The sequence below is a fragment of the Gopherus flavomarginatus genome, chromosome 1 (assembly GCF_025201925.1).
Source record: "Gopherus flavomarginatus isolate rGopFla2 chromosome 1, rGopFla2.mat.asm, whole genome shotgun sequence".
Classification (NCBI taxonomy): domain Eukaryota; kingdom Metazoa; phylum Chordata; order Testudines; family Testudinidae; genus Gopherus; species Gopherus flavomarginatus.
In genome coordinates this window covers 267,879,743-267,897,973 of record NC_066617.1, presented here as the reverse complement: position 1 = coordinate 267,897,973, position 18,231 = coordinate 267,879,743, and the positions used below count along the sequence as shown (strand labels likewise).

General features: G+C 42.5%; 1 protein-coding gene across 2 annotated transcripts in view; it reads left to right on the top strand.

Annotated features, from left to right (window-relative positions):
* The window catches only part of LOC127049788 (protein-lysine methyltransferase METTL21E-like), a 30,616-nt gene extending 13,861 nt beyond the window's left edge, over window positions 1-16,755 (top strand). Inside the window, exons 3-6 of one of the 2 annotated variants that reach the window (XR_007774046.1) lie at window positions 6,621-6,778; window positions 13,190-13,307; window positions 14,262-15,846; window positions 16,147-16,755. Coding sequence is in view for 1 of the 2 variants with exons in the window: in XM_050951087.1 (XP_050807044.1) it covers window positions 6,621-6,778; window positions 13,190-13,307; window positions 14,262-14,665 (680 nt within the window). In the remaining variant the exon portion in view is untranslated. Of the gene's footprint in view, window positions 1-6,620; window positions 6,779-13,189; window positions 13,308-14,261 lie in introns of both variants that reach the window. The other variant, XM_050951087.1, reaches the window with a different exon arrangement.
* The last annotated feature ends 1,476 nt before the right edge of the window (window positions 16,756-18,231 follow it).

Sequence of the window (18,231 nt, the reverse complement as noted above, 5' to 3'; positions counted from 1 at the left end):
GAATACAAAGAAAGAAGAAGTGGGGCCGCTATACACTGAGGATGGAATGGAGGTTAAGGATAACCTAGGCATGGCCCAACATCTAAACAAGTACTTTGCCTCAGTTTTTAATAAGACTAGTGAGGAACCTTGCGATGATGGAGGGATGATAAACGGGAATGTGGATATGGAAGTGGATATTACTGCAACTGAGGTAGAGGCCGTACTTGAACAGCTCGATGGGTCGAAGTTGGAGGGCCCGGACAATCTCCACCCGAGGATATTAAAGGAACTGGCGCGTGAAATTGCGAGCCCGTTAGCGAGAATTTTTAAGCAATCGATAATCTCGGGTGTTGTGCCGTATGACTGGAGGATTGCTAATGTAGTTCCTATTTTTAAGAAGGGAAAAAGAGTGATCCGGGTAATTATAGGCCTGTTAGCTTGACGTCTGTAGTATGTAAGGTCTTGGAAAAAATTTTAAGGGAGAAAGTAGTTAAGGACATAGAGGTCAATGGTAATTGGGACGAATTGCAACACGGATTTACTAAAGGTAGATCGTGCCAAACCAATCTGATCTCCTTCTTTGAGAAGGTGACGGATTACTTAGATAAAGGAAATGCGGTAGATATAATTTACCTAGATTTCAGTAAGGCGTTCGACACGGTTCCGCACGGGGAGCTGTTAGTTAAATTGGAAAAGCTGGGAGTGAATATGAAAGTTGTAAGGTGGATAAGGAACTGGTTAAAGGGGAGACTCCAGAGGGTCGTATTGAAAGGTGAACTGTCGGACTGGAAGGAGGTCACCAGTGGAGTCCCTCAAGGATCGGTTTTGGGACCGATCTTATTTAACCTTTTTATTACTGACCTTGGCACAAAGAGCGGGAATGTGCTAATAAAGTTCGCGGATGACACGAAGCTGGGGGGTATTGCTAACACAGAGAAGGACAAGGATACTATTCAAGAAGATCTGAACCACCTTGTAAACTGGAGTAATAGAAATAGGATGAAATACAATAGTGAAAAGTGCAAGGTCATGCATTTAGGAATTAATAATAAGAATTTTGGATATACGTTGGGGGCGCATCAGTTGGAAGCGACGGAGGAAGAGAAGGACCTTGGGGTACTGGTTGATAGCAGGATGACTATGAGTCGCCAATGTGATACGGCTGTTAAAAAAGCAAATGCGATTTTGGATGCATCAGGCGGGGTATTTCCTGCAAGGATAAGGAGGTGTTAGTACCGTTGTATACGGCGTTGGTGAGACCCCATCTGGAATACTGTGTGCAGTTCTGGTGTCCCATGTTCAAGAAGGATGAATTCAAACTGGAACAGGTTCAGAGACGGGCTACGAGGATGATCCGAGGAATGGAAAAACTGCCTTATGAAAGGAGACTCAAAGAGCTTGGCTTGTTTAGCCTGGCCAAAAGAAGGCTGAGGGGGGATATGCTCGCCCTATATAAATATATCAAGGGGGTTAACGTTAGGGGAGGGAGAGGAATTATTTAAGTTTAGTACTAATGTAGCCACGAGGACGAATGGGTATAAACTGGATATTAGGAAGTTTAGACTTGAAATTAGACGAAGGTTTCTGACCATTAGGGGAGTGAAGTTCTGGAATAGCCTTCCGAGGGAAGTAGTAGGGGCAAAAGACTTTCCTGGCTTTAAGACAAAGCTTGATAAGTATATGGAGGGGATGTTATGATAGGATCGTTAATTTGGGCAATTGATCTTGAATTACCACCAGACAGGTCTGCTCAATGGTCTGCGGGGAGATGTTGCATGCGATGGGTACTGAGTTGCTGCGGAGAACTCCTTCTTGGGTGCTGGCTGGTGACTCTTGCCCACATGCTCAGGGTTTAGCTGATCGCCATATTTGGGGTCGGGAAGGAATTTTCCTCCAGGGCGGATTGGCAGGTGCCCTGGAGGTTTTTCGCCTTCCCCTGCAGCGTGGGGCACGGGTCGCTTGCTGGTGGTGTCTCTGCAGCTTGAGGTCTTCAAACCATTTTTGAGGATTTCAATAACTCGGTCCTGGGATAGGGGTTGTATAAAATTGGATGGGTGGGGTTCTGTGGCCTGCCTTGTGCAGGAGGTCAGACTAGATGATCAGATTGGTCCCTTCTGACCTATGAGTCTATGAGTCTAGGAGTTTGAATCTCTTTGGTCTATAAATAACATCTGAAAAATTTGTATTCAAAATGAACAATATCTTTTGAGGTTTACCCCTGAGTGTTACTAAATGCTTCCTTATGCTTCCCTCCCACACCTTTTAGAATTGGGAGAGTAACTATTATTTGAAGTGAAAATAAAGAGTAAATTACACAATTGCTTGAAGATGAAAGCATTATTGTCAGAAAATAATACTTTGCTAATGCAATCCATTAATTTCAAACCTTCTAAATGTTATTTCAAACCAAATTTCTTCAGACAAGCCAAAACAAAAAAACATTCCCCACACTTAGGTCTCTGCATATGCAAAGTTGGAAATTTTTAAGGAACCCTGCTTTTGAGTTATCCAAACCCAAATTTCATGACTGCTGAAAAATACTCTTTCCCACTGTGATAACTCAAAAATGGACATATGAATTTATAAGAAACTTTCCACATGTGCACGTTGCTGCTTGGCTGCATCTCAACATGATAAATTTCAGCTCCCAAAATAAGTTTATGAAAAGAAAATAGTAACTTGGAATGAAAATCCTATCTCCACCTGAATTGTCTAATTGTTGCTGCAGCACTGCTATAGCATATATCGGTAGCATTCATCCTTCACTAGTTTGAGGGCAACATTGCCATCAAATTGAGCCCGAGAGAACCACAAAAGACATTAACATGCTTAGAATATAAGATGGAGCAAGTTTATTATGAAGTAATACTTAAATACAACTAAATAAAGGTATTATCTTCACCTGAATTGTGACTTACAGATCCTCCATTTTTAGGACAATTTGAGATACTTGAAAGGGAGGGGGCCTGATTTTTCAGAGGATGGAGTCTCCAGAACTTTCTGAACATCAGGCCCATTTAAAATAGCTCAAATTGGGCACCCAAAGTTGCTAGTTGCTTTTGAAAATTTAGGCCCATCTATCATAGGGCTTTTGTGGTATTGTTTAGAGCTCAATATGAGCTCTGACATTCAAAGTTGAATCTGTATGTTGAATTGGCTCATCTCTAAATATAACCATTAGAAACTGTGGTTCTACGGAGAGCCTCAAGTGTCTATATACTTGTATATTTTCATTTGAAATAGCACTTGCCCCAGAGAAAATGGCCATGTCACCAGGATGCCATACAAACCAGTTTGTCTAAGTATTCATGCCATGCTCTACAAACCTAAGAAGACCTAAGATTGTAATGCTTGGAGGAACTGCTTGCAGTTCAAGAGCTGCATGGACTGATATGTGATATTTACAAGTACAGGGCTTAAATTAACTCTGTGGATGAGAGAGTATGTAGCTTCTGTAGCAGGTTGAGTATGTCGTTGCAGCACTGAACCTTGTCAGATCACATCTTACATTGCAAATTGGAAGTCTTGGGTTTCTGTATTCACGTCAGCTGGAAAAGGTCTATTCAGCTGAGTGTGTTAAGGTCACAGCACGAGATGATATGGCTTCAGGATAAATAAGATTACTGTCTGCCACATTAGACATAGAAAGTTAAGTAAGGCTAGGTCAGGTCAATACTTGGAAGGGGTTATGGACTTTTTCCTGAGGAAGTGATGTTGGTGACTCAGTAGCTGGCACTCTTGCATCTGAATCAGTGCAGTACTGGTCTATTAGTATACGGAGAATGCTTGGCTGCTGTATATGTGTCTCATGGATGATATAAAACTGCTATCTGATTGCTGATAATCATTACAGATTCTGTATAGGAGGGGCATTTAATCCCATTGTCTTGATCACATTCCAACTTGGATACTTAACTTTTGCTTATTAACATTCCTCCTGCAGTTTCAATTTAATTTTCATCACTACTTTTCCTCCACTTTATGTGCTGCTGAATGATGCCACGTTCCTTCCCAAAAATTGCTTCTTTTCAGTAGTAGGTGACGTGTCCGTGTCCTAACTCACAAAAGGATATGAATTTAATTAATGTTCATAAAGCACTTTATGATCTGGATAAAGGTAGTCTATATGTGCAAAGTATTAACTACTTATTGGGGAGAATTCATTGATTGCAAGCAAAACTGGAATGGACACCTGATTCCTGCACCAACTCCTTCACTACTCCAATACAACAGACATCTTGATCAGGCCTTGCAGCAAATTATCTGGTAATTAGGGGTGCAGGTTCTGGGCAGTGCTTACCGCAAGCAGCTCCTGGAAGCATGTCCCCCTTCCAGCTCCTAAGTGGAGGCATGGCCAGGTGGCTCTGTGTGCTGCCCTGTCTGCAGGCACCACCCGTGCAGCTCCCATTGGGCGGGAACTATGGCCAATGGGAGCTGTGGGGGTGATGCCTGCGGAAGGGGCAGTGCGCAGAGCTGCCTGGCCACACCTCTGTGTACTACGTCAGAGCTGGGGGTGGGGGGTCATGCTGGCTGCTTCCTGGAAGCCACACGGAATGGGGCAAGCCCCCAACCTTGCTCCCTAGTGGGAGCTAAGGGCCAGATCAAAAGGTCTGATGGGCTGGATCTGGCCTGTGGGTCATAATTTGTCCACTCCAGAATTACAGTATATCTAATATGTGTTAGTAATTGAGGGATGGTACTCTACTCAATTTAAGGCTACTGCTTCCTGATTTAAACAATCTACTATTATTGTTTAAAGGGTGTGGGGTTTAGTACAAATTGGACAGTTGCCAGAGTGTATCTACTTTTAAACAGATTGTTTAGAAGTGGTAGGAATACTAAGTATGCAGAGTCAACATAGGTCTAATCTGCCCCTTTCCAGGGATTGCCTTTATTGTTAACTTAAACAAAGAATAAACTTTAGCACAAGTTTCCTTCTGAACTTGACTGTTTTTCTATAATATATAATAGCTTTTTTTTCTGCAGGACTTCTGTCTCTGCCCCTGATTCCTTCTTCTTCAGAAGGAAACTCGACCCCTTTTTTACTCCAGATTTTGAGCTAATAAGTCACCTAATTTGATGTTAGAATGATTGAAAAGAGCTCTGCCTCCCTGTGCAAGGTTTAATAATCTGTTATATAACTAGCCCTTCACTAATTACCCAAGAAGCTCCAATCTTCAAGATGATTTACCAGAAGAGCCCATTTTGAAAACTGTCCATAGTTTAGTGTAGAAAATGTTGCTAACGCCTGTGCCTTTTATGGTGGTTATATTTAAATCAATTGAGCATGATATTGTGATTATAATGCAAGTCATGTAACAGTATGTATATACATACAGTATATCTATTAAATTCTGTGTGTTTGTGTGTGTGTGTGTGTGTGTGTGTGTGTGTATATATAATATACATACACACACACCCCGCTACCTCGATATAACGCCACCCGATATAACACAAATTTGGATATAACGCAGTAAAGCAGTGTTCCGGGGGCGGGGGGAGGAGTGGGGCTGCGTACTCCAGTGGATCAAAGCAAGTTCAATATAACATGGTTTCACCTATAACGCGATAAGATTTTTTGGCTCCCAAGGACAGCATTATATTGAGGTAGAGGTGTGATTAAAACATGCTATTGCATCATAACTGCACTGCAGCAGAGTGTGTGATGATTACATAACTGAGGTTAATTTTCTGTTCAACTAAACAAAAATGGCAGTGTAGTCTGCGGTTGTGTTAGCTGTCCTAAACGTTCTTCACACAGCAACAAGGAAGACATTTGGGTGATCTAACCAACTGGAAAGAATCTATGTACAAGGGTACGGTAGGCTGCATGGATATGCTTACCTGCCAACGGCAGTGCTTTCTTCTTCTAGCTGTCATAATGTGTGTTGCTAAGGTTTCTGTTTCACGTGTTCAGTGACTTATTTCTTAAAGTTGCAGAGTGGCAGCCGTGTTAGTCTGTATCAGCAAAAAGAACAGGAGTACTTGTGGCACCTTAGAGACTAACAAATTTATTTGAGCATATGAAGTGGGTTTTAGCCCATGAAAGCTTATGCTCAAATAAATTTGTTAGTCTCTAAGGTGCCACAAGTACTCCTCATTGATTCAAGTTGGTATTTTGACTCCTTTTGTACATTGTCAAAGAGAATAGCACTCTTAGAACCCATAAAAAGGCATAGGAAATAATAAATGAAAAATACACAGATAAAACTATATGTGAGTAAAGAGCATAGCAGCAGCAATTGAAAATACTTCCTATTGTGTTGTTTAAATTAATAACAAGATATTGTCACTTTTCTAACTATTTTCTTTATATTTTCTGTACCCAGCTGCATCAGCAACAAGGAGAAGAAATGCATTATGTGAACTGTATAAATAGTTCTGAATTATATTCCAGGAGACTTCTCCTATGTTGTAGTTGTTGTTAGTAGTAGTATTACCCTAAAAAGTAGGACCATATCATACCAAACAATTTATTGTAAAAGGCATTTCTGCTCTCTGGCATAAGCCAGATTGGAAGTTAGAGAGCTGCTTGTCTGTGTAAACCGGTAGCTTCATGATGAGTCAATTCTGCTTCTATGTCACAATTTTGTTACAACACTCTATAACTTACATGATCTTTATAATTTTACTTCCAGGTAAAAATGAAGATGAACAGACAGTTGCAGAAATCATGAGAAGGCGTTTTTCTCCTGCTGTTGTAACTAACAGACCCTGGGAATGTTTTCACTTTGCTGGCCATGAGATAAAAATTACAGAAGCCACTGAATGTTATGGGGCAGTAGTCTGGCCATCGGTACAATATTTATGCAATATTATTGGTTTTTTTCCCCCCTAAAAACTCTAGCCCTTTAAATTGTTTTGCATATTTGTTGTTGTTTAATCCTGTAAAACCAAGGGAAATGTTCTGCATTTTCTTTGCCTCTTCTTTGCAACCCACAAATCTTTTATGTTAGAGCTGTGCAAGTGGGAGCCGTCCACACATCCACAGAATTAATCACGAACTTGCTGATGCACAGGGCTCCCTAGTTTCTCAGTTGAAGGACTAGATAAAGGGAAATATATCATTTTTCAGTTTTTGTGCTTTCAGCAACTTTTGGGTCAGTGCCCTCCCCCCCTCCCCGTTTCCTTCTGAACCTGCTACAAGTGAAACAAGGGAAAACTATTTTGTTCTATCCTGGACCACTAAAAAGTGGTTTTCTTAAAAGTGATTACTCTTGCAAGGAGACCAGAAGAGCTGGCAACCATTACATCTGGTTTTCATGGGTACCCAGGAATTTTCTACCAAAAGTTGTCATCTGACATTTACCGGAACTTGGAAATAATTTTTAATTTCTGCCCAAACCTGTCTTCAAATGAGGATTGGAAGTAGTGCTTTCTGCTTCACTAGTGAGTTGAAATATCATGTAGAATGCACCAGAACTATGTGGTTTACTGGCAGCCATTTTGTGGGTATAAGTTAGGGGAGTAAGGAGGGATATAGAAGGTTAAGAGGCTACTTGATTAATCTGTAAGTGCCTACATGGAGAGAAGACTCTGAAGAGTTCTTTAACCTGGCAAACAAAGCAATAACAAGAGCTAATATCTGGAAGCTGAAGCTAGACAACTTGAAAGGAGAAGTGAGGGGCAGATTTTTAACAGTAGTTAACTATTAAAGCTGCTTACCAAGGGATGTGGTGGAGTCTCTGTCACTTGAAGTCTTTAAATCAAAATGAGATGCCTTTCTAAAATGTATGCTCTAAGTCAGCCAGAAGTTACTGGATTTCAGTCAGGAATTACTGGTGACATTCTAAGGTTTGTTTTCTGCTGGAAGCCACACTAGATGATCACAGGCATTCCTTCTGGCCTTCATATCTGTGAATCTATATCCAGGGTTATTGTGGCATATTTCTGCAGCTTATATAACTCAAAGGCGATTGCAAGCCTTGGTCCCTTCAGGAGAGGGATTGTCTTTACGGGTATGTCTTGTACAGTGCCAAAGCATGAGGTAGGCTCTTAACAAATAATGATTAGTAATGGCTTCCTCCAACCAGTTTGGAGAGAGGGAAGCTTCTTTGGGATACATATACGTCAGCTTTGTGTTAATTTATGCATGTCCAAGGCATTCTACAAATGTGATCTCTTTCCCCCCCTTCGGCCCCCATAGGCTAGGGATCAACATAGTAAACAGAAACTAATGTAGATCTTGAGAGAACATTTTCAGTAAGGATGTAAGAACAACTGAAATAATTCTTTTGAAAAGTCTCAGCAACACACATAGGAATCATACCCCAAAACTGTTATGTTAAAGGGCATTTACGGTCCAACAGAAAACTCACAAAAACACTGCTTCCCCTCCCTCTGCTGGGGGTGAAGTAAATCTCAGTCTGCCTGCAATCATTTCTGGGTTGGTTCACCTGGTCCCAACGAAACATCTCCTCTTCATTCTGATAAACCACTACGCTCCCATTATTCTCATTTTGTGCATTTGAGGCACAGGAGTCAGGAGACGTGGGTGGTGTTCCCAGCCCTACTGCAAACTTGTGCTGTGAGGTTGGGCAAGTCACTTCAGCAATCTGTGCTTCAGGATCCTCATGCCCCCTGTAATAACCTTAGGTCCCAGATTTGGACCTTAGCGTCCAAAATATGGGGGTTAGCATGAAAACCTCCAAGCTTAGTTACCAGCTTGGACCTGGTACCTGCTGCCACCACCCAAAAAATTAGAGTGTTTGGGGCACTCTGGTCCCCCTGAAAAACCTTCCCTGGGGACCCCAAGACCCAAATCCCTTGAGTCTCACAACAAAGGGAAATAATCCTTTTTCCCTTCCCCCCTCCAGGTGCTCCTGGAGAAATACACAGACACAAGCTCTGTGAATCCAAACAGAGTGAATCTCCCTCTCTGTTCCCAATCCTGGAAACAAAAAGTACTTTCCTCTTCACCCAGAGGGAATGCAAAATCAGGCTAGCCACTTCAACACACACAGATCTCCCCTGATTTCTTCCTCCCACCAATTCCCTGGTGAGTACAGACTCAATTTCCCTGCAGTAAAGAAAAACTCCAACAGGTCTTAAAAGAAAGCTTTATATAAAAAAAGAAAGAAAAAATACAAATAGTCTCTCTGTATTAAGATGACACAATACAGGGCAATTTCTTAAAAGAATATTGAATAAACAGCCTTATTCAAAAAGAATACAAATCAAAGCACTCCAGCACTTATATTCATGCAAATACCAAAGAAAAGAAACCATATAACTTACTATCTGATCTCTTTGTCCTTACACTTAGAACCAGAAGATTAGAAAACAGAACTACTTCTCCAAAGCTCAGAGAGGCAGGCAGACGGACAACAAAGACTGAGACACTCAATTCCCTCCACCCAAAGTTGAAAAAATCCGGTTTCCTGATTGGTCCTCTGGTCAGGTGCTTCAGGTGAAAGAGACATTAACCCTTAGCTATCTGTTTATGACACGCCCCCCAAATTGCAGACAGTGGGGAAGCTCACTGGCGGCGATTTCCTTCTAGAACTTGAAAATAAACAGATTAATACAACACATACACCTTTACATATACTCCTAAGTATATAACTAACAGACTTCTACATTTTAAGAACACTTTTTAACTACTGAATTCTGGGAAACTTTCACGGGAGAGTGCATTAGCTACTTTGTTAGAAGCTCCTGTGATGTGTTGAATTTTAAAATCAAAATCTTGGAGAGCCAAACTCCAACGAAGAAGTTTCTTGTTGTTCCCCTTGGCAGTATGAAGCCACTGTAGTGCAGCATGGTCAGTTTGTAGTTGGAACCGCCGAGTGGCTGGAGAGGGGCCTTGACCTGGTCTTGAGGCTTTTCCACTCTTTGGCATACCTCACAAGACCGGACATACTTGGCAACGTCCTTGCCCATCCCCTCCCAGTGGAAGGACTTCCCCAACCGGTCCTTGGTTCTGTTCACCCCAGCATGGCCACTGGGATGATCATGGGCTAAGCTTAAGAGCTTCCCCCCGGTACTTAGTTGGAACCACCAACTGTTTTTGCGGCTGCCATTCCTCCCGGTGTCCACCAGAAAGAATTTCCTTGTATAAAAAGTCCTTGGTCTATAACAAACCGGGATCGATTAGAAGAGCTGAGAGGCGGTGGGGTGCTCCGTGCCGCCGCCCAAGCTTTCTGAAGGCTGTCATCCGCTTCCTGCTCAGCCTGGAACTGTTCCCTTGAGGCTGGGGTCACCAGTTCTTCCTTAGACTGTGGACTTGGGCTTGGTCCCTCTGGAAGCGATGTAGGTGATGGGGTTGTTTCCGTTGCTGGTGAACCGCTCTCCGCTGGTGCACCTGAGGGTATTTCAGGCTCTGGCTGAGCCTTTTGGGTATGGCTGTCTGTTGCTTCTGCCAGTTTTGGCTCGCTGGCGCCCTCTGGCGTTGAGTTTGAAGATGGGGTTGCAATGGCTGGTGCTGGTTGCTGTTCCAGTTCCGGGCCTGGGACTGGAGATGCTGTGGCTGTTTCAGTGGTAGGCATGGAATCCGGGTCCACTACCTCTGTCTGGGTCTCTGGTAACACAGACGGGGCCTCTGTGGACGGTTCAGGAACAGGAATGGGTCTGGAAGCTTGCCTGGTTTGGCTACGTGTAACCATTCCCACTCTCTTGGCCCGCCTCACCTGGTTGGCCAAGTCTTCCCCCAGTAGCATGGGGATAGGATAATTGTCATAGACTGCAAAAGTCCACATTCCTGACCAGCCTTTGTACTGGACAGGCAGTTGAGCTGTAGGCAAGTCTACAGCTTGTGACATGAAGGGGTAAATTGTAACTTTGGCCTTTGGGTTGATGAATTTGGGGTCAACGAAGGATTGGTGGATAGCTGACACTTGTGCCCCCGTGTCTCTCCACGCAGTAACCTTCTTTCCGCCCACTCTCAAATTTTTCCTTCGCTCCAAGGGTATTTGAGAGGCATCCGGGCCTGGGGATCTTTGGGGTGATGGTGGTGTAATGAATTGCACTCGCATGGTGTTCTTGGGACACTTGGCCTTGATATGTCCCAGTTCATTACACTTAAAGCATCTTCCATCTGATGGGTCACTGGGCCGAGGTGAGTTACTGGAGACTGGTGAGGTTGAAGGGTAGGGTATCTGTGGCTTTACTTGTGTCGTATGTGGGGTCTTTGGCTGTCCTCGGTTGTAGGGTTTATGGTCTGTGTGCCCCCTGGGGTAATCGTTCCCCTTGACAGTAGCTTTCTTGCTTTCTGCCAGTTCCATCCATTTGGCTCCAATCTCCCCCGCCTCAGCGATATTCTTGGGGTGTCCATCTTGTATGTACCGTGTGATGTCTTCAGGAACACCATCCAAGAACTGCTCCATTTGTATGAGGAGGTTCAGTTCTTCCAAGGTTTGAATGTTGTTTCCTGTTAGCCAGGCCTCATAGTTTTTTGCAATGTAGTAGGCGTGTTTGGGAAATGACTCCTCTGGTTTCCACTTTTGGTTTCTGAAACGCCGACGGGCATGATCTGGGGTTATCCCCATCCTGTATCTGGCCTTGGTTAGAAAAAGTTTATAGTCATTCATTTGGTGCTTAGGCATTTCAGCTGCCACCTCTGCTAAAGGTCCACTGAGCTGTGACCTCAATTCTACCATGTACTGGTCTTCGGGAATGCTGTACCCAAGACAGGCTCTTTCAAAATTTTCCAAGAAGGCCTCGGTGTCATCACCTGCCTTGTAGGTGGGAAATTTCCTGTGCTGTGGAGCAATATTTGGCGCCGGGTTGTTAGGGTTGGCTGGCACAGGCAGCCCAGCTTTTGCCAACTCCAGTTCATGTTTTCTCTGTTTTTCCTTCTCTTCATTCTCTTTTTGGTGCTTTTCCATTTCTCGGCGGTGGGCCAACTCTTCTTCTTCTTGTTTCCTTCGGTGGGCGAACTCTTCTTCCTCTAGTTTTCTTTTGTGTGCTGCCTGTTTGATTTGTTCTTCTCTTTCTTTCATCTCCATCTCTTTTTGTTTTATTTCCAGTTGTCGCCTGTGTTCAGCTTCTTTGATTTGTTCTTCGGCCGCAATTTTTGCCTTAGAAGTTATGATTCCTGTTTTCTTGTGTTGGGGTGCCCTCCGGTGTTTATCTTCTGAACTGCAGGTTCTCTGTTGCCTCCTGAAGTCTGCCTAGCAACAGTGCTTTTTTCCTTTTCTCTCTCTAGCTAATCTTCAATGTCAAGTAAACCTGAAAAACCACTTTATTTGCATTCATATAGTGCTGGTATGACTCTCAATGGGAGTGCTATTGTGTGACAAAAGACTGTTAATAGTCCTTAACGACTTCTGCTTAACATGCAAGCCACAAACTGCCAGAGAGAGCAGAAAAAAAAATTTCTCTCTGGTTCCCTTTTAAAACCAACTGCTTCTCTCTGCTAAAAAGCCCTTAGCAGAGAAAAGAAAAATACAATATTTCTACTGGCTTCTGGATTCTATCTATCTCCCACCGCTGCTACTCATGTAATAACCTTAGGTCCCAGATTTGGACCTTAGCGTCCAAAATATGGGGGTTAGCATGAAAACCTCCAAGCTTAGTTACCAGCTTGGACCTGGTACCTGCTGCCACCACCCAAAAAATTAGAGTGTTTTGGGGCACTCTGGTCCCCCTGAAAAACCTTCCCTGGGGACCAGCATTTGAGGCACAGGAGTCAGGAGACGTGGGTGGTGTTCCCAGCCCTACTGCAAACTTGTGCTGTGAGGTTGGGCAAGTCACTTCAGCAATCTGTGCTTCAGGATCCTCATGCCCCCTCACAACGGGGGTGACAGTACTTCTTTATCTCACACAGGGAGGTGGGGAGATGTTGGACAAAAATGCATGATGTTTGTGAAGTGTTTTGAGAATCTGGAATGGAAGGAGCTATTTAAGTGCAAGGTGGTATTATTCAGATGGCTGTGATTGGAAAAATAATGCTGTTCCAGAAATTAGGCAGCAGAAGGCGCTGTTGAGGGAAAATATATAATCTCTGCATCAGGTAATGGATAAAGGATGATCTTTTATTACAAGAGAGAGCCAAGATAAAAATGTGCCTTATTACTGTGCAGTTGGACTTATTCCGCTTAGATAGATGTGAAATAAATTACATATTTTTTTTGACTCTTTAAAAAAGCTATTTTTCTTGTAATTCATATTCAGAAAGGTCAGTGCTCATATAGCTATGGATTTTTGTGTGCATAGAGTGGTATTTTTTTTTGTTTTGTTCAATATGTTCTTGTGTTTTCCCTGGCAGGCTCTTGTTCTATGTTACTTTTTGGAAACAAATGCTAAACAATACAGTCTGGTTGATAAAAGTGTAATTGAAATTGGAGCTGGAACAGGGCTGGTCTCCATAGTAGCCACTTTACTTGGTAAGTGCTGGCTGTTGCTTTGCTGGGTTTGGAAACTTCATTAAGATGAATATTGATGACTATTGGAGCATACAGTAAGTTGTTCAGTTCCTTTAAAATGTTGTTGAAAATCGAGGAAGAAACACTGAATTCTTTGGGGTTTTCAGCCAACTTGAAAGCCAGTTCTGCTTTTATCTCCATAAAATTACTTGCCATCACTTTAGAATGCCTTGTGGGAGGGTACAGTAAGGTGTGGCTTCCATCCAGTATTAAACAGAGGATAGAAATTAGGTGCTGTGAGAACTAGGGTTCCTACTAGACCAGGAAGTCAGAGGCATATAGAAGAGGCTGGATTCAAACACAACCTCTCACAAGAGCAGTTTATCTTCTGACTATTATAAGCCCTTCCTGGTTTCCCAAGTCACTTCCGTTTTCAAATTTGTAACCTGTTCTTTCAGAAACGTATCCTTCAGCTCGCTGTCCCGGCATTGGCCATTCTGTCTTCTTTCCTGACAGCCTGTTCTTTACCAACAGTAATTGGAATCACTAACCACTGCAGTGTAACCAAGGACGCAATTTAGCTTGCAATGTCTTTTTTATTACTGTATGGGAAGAAAAGAATCCAGGGGATTCTCATATCCCAGGCTGACTTTGCAGGGTTGTAGTTAGAAACCCCTCCCCCCAAATCTTTTTTGACTTGTATATCAAGCAGATTTGATATAAAGACCCCATAAAGGTGGATCCCCAGGATATCATTTTGACCTTGCAGAGCAGGACCATATTTTAATGAATATTTTTGGTGTGAAAACCTAATATACATTTCTAGTGTAATGAAACGCACAGGAGGCTTTTTACAGGTATATTGTACATATATATGGGAGAGACCTGGAAAAGCAATTGTTTGTGCAGTAGGTTTTGTGTCCAGATTACTTCTTAATACTTCATGGTTTAATCCGTGGTTGTTTTTTGTCATAGGTGCACATGTGACTGCCACAGATCTGCCTGAAGTACTAGGAAACCTTCAGTACAATATTCTCAAAAATACCAAAATGAAATGTAAGCATCAGCCCCAGGTTAAAGAACTCTCCTGGGGAGTTGATTTAGAGAAGAACTTTCCCAAGTCTTTGTGTCAGTTTGACTACATCATGGCTGCTGATGTTGTGTACTATCATCCCTTCCTGGAGGAGCTGCTTCTTACCTTCCATCATTTGTGTCAGGACAACACTATTATTCTCTGGGCCATGAGATTCAGGCCGGACACAAAGAATCAATTTATGAGCAGATTTCAGGAATTGTTTGACCTGGAGGTAATTTCCATTTTCCCCAGTTTAAACATAACATTGTATAAGGCAATGAGAAGAGGCAAGAAGATGATGTGATTTCCAACTTGAGTATTAGAAAGTGTGTGTGTGTGGAGTTTGAGTTTTTCTTTACAGGTTCCATGTTAACACTTGATGACACCTGTAGATTATGTGCTTTTTAGGGTTAAATCAATGTCATGTCATAAACAAAATATAAAACTTCTTATATGCTTGAAAAGATATCCTAAATTAAATTTTCATCTACTAGTACATGTCGGGGAACATCTTGTTGGCATTTTCTGAACTTTAGGTACTAAACTGTGAAACACTAATATTTTTCACAAGTTGTATGGATCATATTTCCACTATGCTGTAGTATTGCTGCCAACAACATTCCATTGCAGCTTATAATAGTGATTGATAAGATCAGATGACTACACACAACGTAAGATTATAATCTATTTAAAATTAAAAGTTGTGGTATTAAATGGCACTCTGGTGTTTCCACACTGCCAGCCATACTGTTCAAAGTCATGTTCTTTTAATAACTCCCACAGGACAATGAACCAGCCTGGACAGAGTATGGGAATATATACTGTAGTGAATAGTTCCATGGCAACCATTCCGTGACATCTCAGATGTGAGTTCCATGCAGGTGGCATGCCTTTTGGGGTGTCAGGGCAGCAGATGGATGCCTCTGTCTCCTTCAGAAGAAAGTCCCTTCCCACCACCACCACTCTTTGCCTTCTCTTATGCATGGTGATTATGAGCCTCACAGCCTTGGGGCAAGTGGCTCTTCTTCCTCATGTTGTAAACTTTAACAAGTGGTCTTGTGTAAGAGTAGTGCAGAATACTACCAATTCCCTTTAAAAAAATTTCTCAAATCTTTGGAGCTTTGCCCCTCTCAAAATAGACAACTGTGGACCTCTAGCTCTGAGGGCACAACAATAAGAACAATTGCCCTCAAGAAAATGTTTTGCATCACTGCCTCTTTGTGGTAGCTTGAGATCAAAATGATTTAATTTGCATGCTTAGTTATGGGCAGATCATAGAAAAAGTTGCTTAGCATATTTGGATAGGTCTGTTGTGACTGTCTGTCTGTATCCCTGTGTTCACCTTTTTACAAAACTATAATGCATTTTGTACAAAATATGCCATGTGAAGTGTCATTTGAAAATTCATAATTTACTGATCATTATTGTCCTGGTAAACCGTGTGTGGCAACATTGTATGTAAAGTTATAAGACTCTACTGCAGGGGTTGGCAACCTCTGGCACATGGCTCACCAGAGTAAGCACCCTGGTGGGCCAGGCCAGTTTGTTTACCTGCTGTGTCGGCAGGTTTGGCTGATCATGGCTCCCACTGGCTGCGGTTCACCACTCCAGGCCAAGAGGGGTGGCAGGCCAAGGGATGTGCTGGCCGCTGCTTCCCACAGCCCCTATTGGCCTGGAGCGGTGGACTGTGGCCAGTGGGAGCTGCGATCAGTTGAACCTGTGGATGCAGCAGGTAAATAAACTGGCCCGGCCCACCAGGGTGCTTACCTTGGCTGTGTGCCAGAGGTTGCTGACTCCTGCTCTACTGTATGAGATTTTTGAGATGTATTCCGACTCTGCAAAAGCAGACACAAACCAGTTCCCCAAAAACAAAAGGCAAACTGATGCCTCAGCCAAGTGTCAACAAAATCACATGGACTATCACCTGGTTAAGCTGCCATTCTTTGGTAGGAAAAAGAGTGTGAGTAAGAAATTTAAATCTTGGCAAATAAACAGCTGGAGGGTCTCATCTCCTCAGACCTTCTGTCTCCTGAACCTCAGCTGGAGATAATTTTCAAAATAAAAGAGAACCATAAGAAAGGGGAACAGATGCCTCAAAATACTCCTCCCTTTCTCTCTACCCATGACATCAACAACACCTGAAAGACGAGGAAAGTAACACTGAACCGGGGAGAGGGATTAAGTGGAAGAATCCTGGCCAACTGAAATCCAGACAGTAAGACTGTTCAAACATGTGGTGAGAGAGCCCTTTGCTTTGAATTCATTTGGCTTAAGTTAGATATTAATTGCGTTTTACCTTTTATTTTCTTGTAACCAACTCTGACTCTTATGCCTCATTACTTGTAATCACTTAAAATCTGTTTTTCTGTAGTTAATAAACTTGTTTTATCTAAACCAGTGTGCTTGGATTGAAGTGTTTGGAAAACTCCATTTGAGATAACAAAATTTGTGCATATCACTTTCTATGAATGAAATGATGGATTTATATGAGCTTGTATTGTCCAGGAGGGTGCCAGGCAGTAATAAGACACACATTTCCGGAGGAAAGTCTTGGACTGAGAGTTTGCTGATGTTGCCCTGCAGAGTAATTCATGGGTGGCTGGCTGTAGCATTTCTACAATATAGCTGGGAGTGATTTACATTCTGGAGGCTGTGTGAGAGCAGACCAGTGGAAAAGGCACCCTAGAGTGGAGAACTGAGGGGACACAGCTGTCCATCAGTCAAGATTGTACCCTGGGTAACTTCACTCCCACAAAATAATTGTTCTTTAATTGTAATAGATTTCTGTATGTGATGACCACACAACTTGGCTTGGAACTGACCAGAGAATTTTGTTTTACTGAGGTTTATATGGATTCTTTGGATACTTCTAAATTTCCTGAGTCACTTAATAAGTAAGTAGGAGATCTTCAGCTCAATTCCAGCCCAACTGTGCAGAAAGGCAAACCCAGCTGCTTGTGCTGGGGTCCACGCATAGAGTTACCATCATTTAGAAAAAGTTTTGTCAAGGACAATTGTTCAAATAATCTGGGGCCTTGGGGGCTGATAGGCCCCCACTTAACACGGCCTTTCTGTGTGCATTTGTGTGAATTATAGCACTTGTTTATGCTGATTTACAAAATGCATTAATCATCACAACTCCAGGGTCAAACTGGAAAAATAAGACAGAAAAATGAAGCAACATATCTAAGACCAATGAGTGACAAAACCATGCATTTGAATGTAAGGATTCCTCTTCTCAGTCCTGCACTTCTCAGACTATTTAGCTTTCATTCTTCCAGTGGTTAGGGAGCACAATGGCTCTGGACAGAGGGGCCAGCTTAGCTGCACGAGGCAGCAAGAAGGGACCTTGTGGTGATCCTAGAGTTATCTGTGGCTTCCAGCACAGCCCAAGTGGGATGGGAAATGTAGAGAGAGTGGACCATGATCTCTTCTCGCTGTTTTTTAAAATCTGGTTGCAGATATGGCAAAAGCCAGCATTGGATGTTAGGTGGGGATGAAAATCAATAATTGAGAATTTTTAGGAAAAAAAATCAGTGACAAACTTTCCACCCTAGTGGATCTGTTTTTGTTTCCAAAACTCTCTTCACAACGAAAAAAGGGATACTTTTTTTTTTTTTTTAAAGAAAGCAGAGTCCTTCTGCCATTTCTAGATTCCCTGAATCATAGGGGCTTGTGGCTGTGAACCTGGCACCCCAAAGGTCATTTGTACGTAGGAACACGTAATAGATATATGAATAGTGCTGGCTCTTAACATGTAATTAACAACAAGGCCAAACCCAAAACTGGAAATTTCTTTTAAAAGTGGAAATGAACTCCAAAATATGTCAAGGAAATATGGCTGGTTGTCTGAAAGAAGAAAACAGAAAC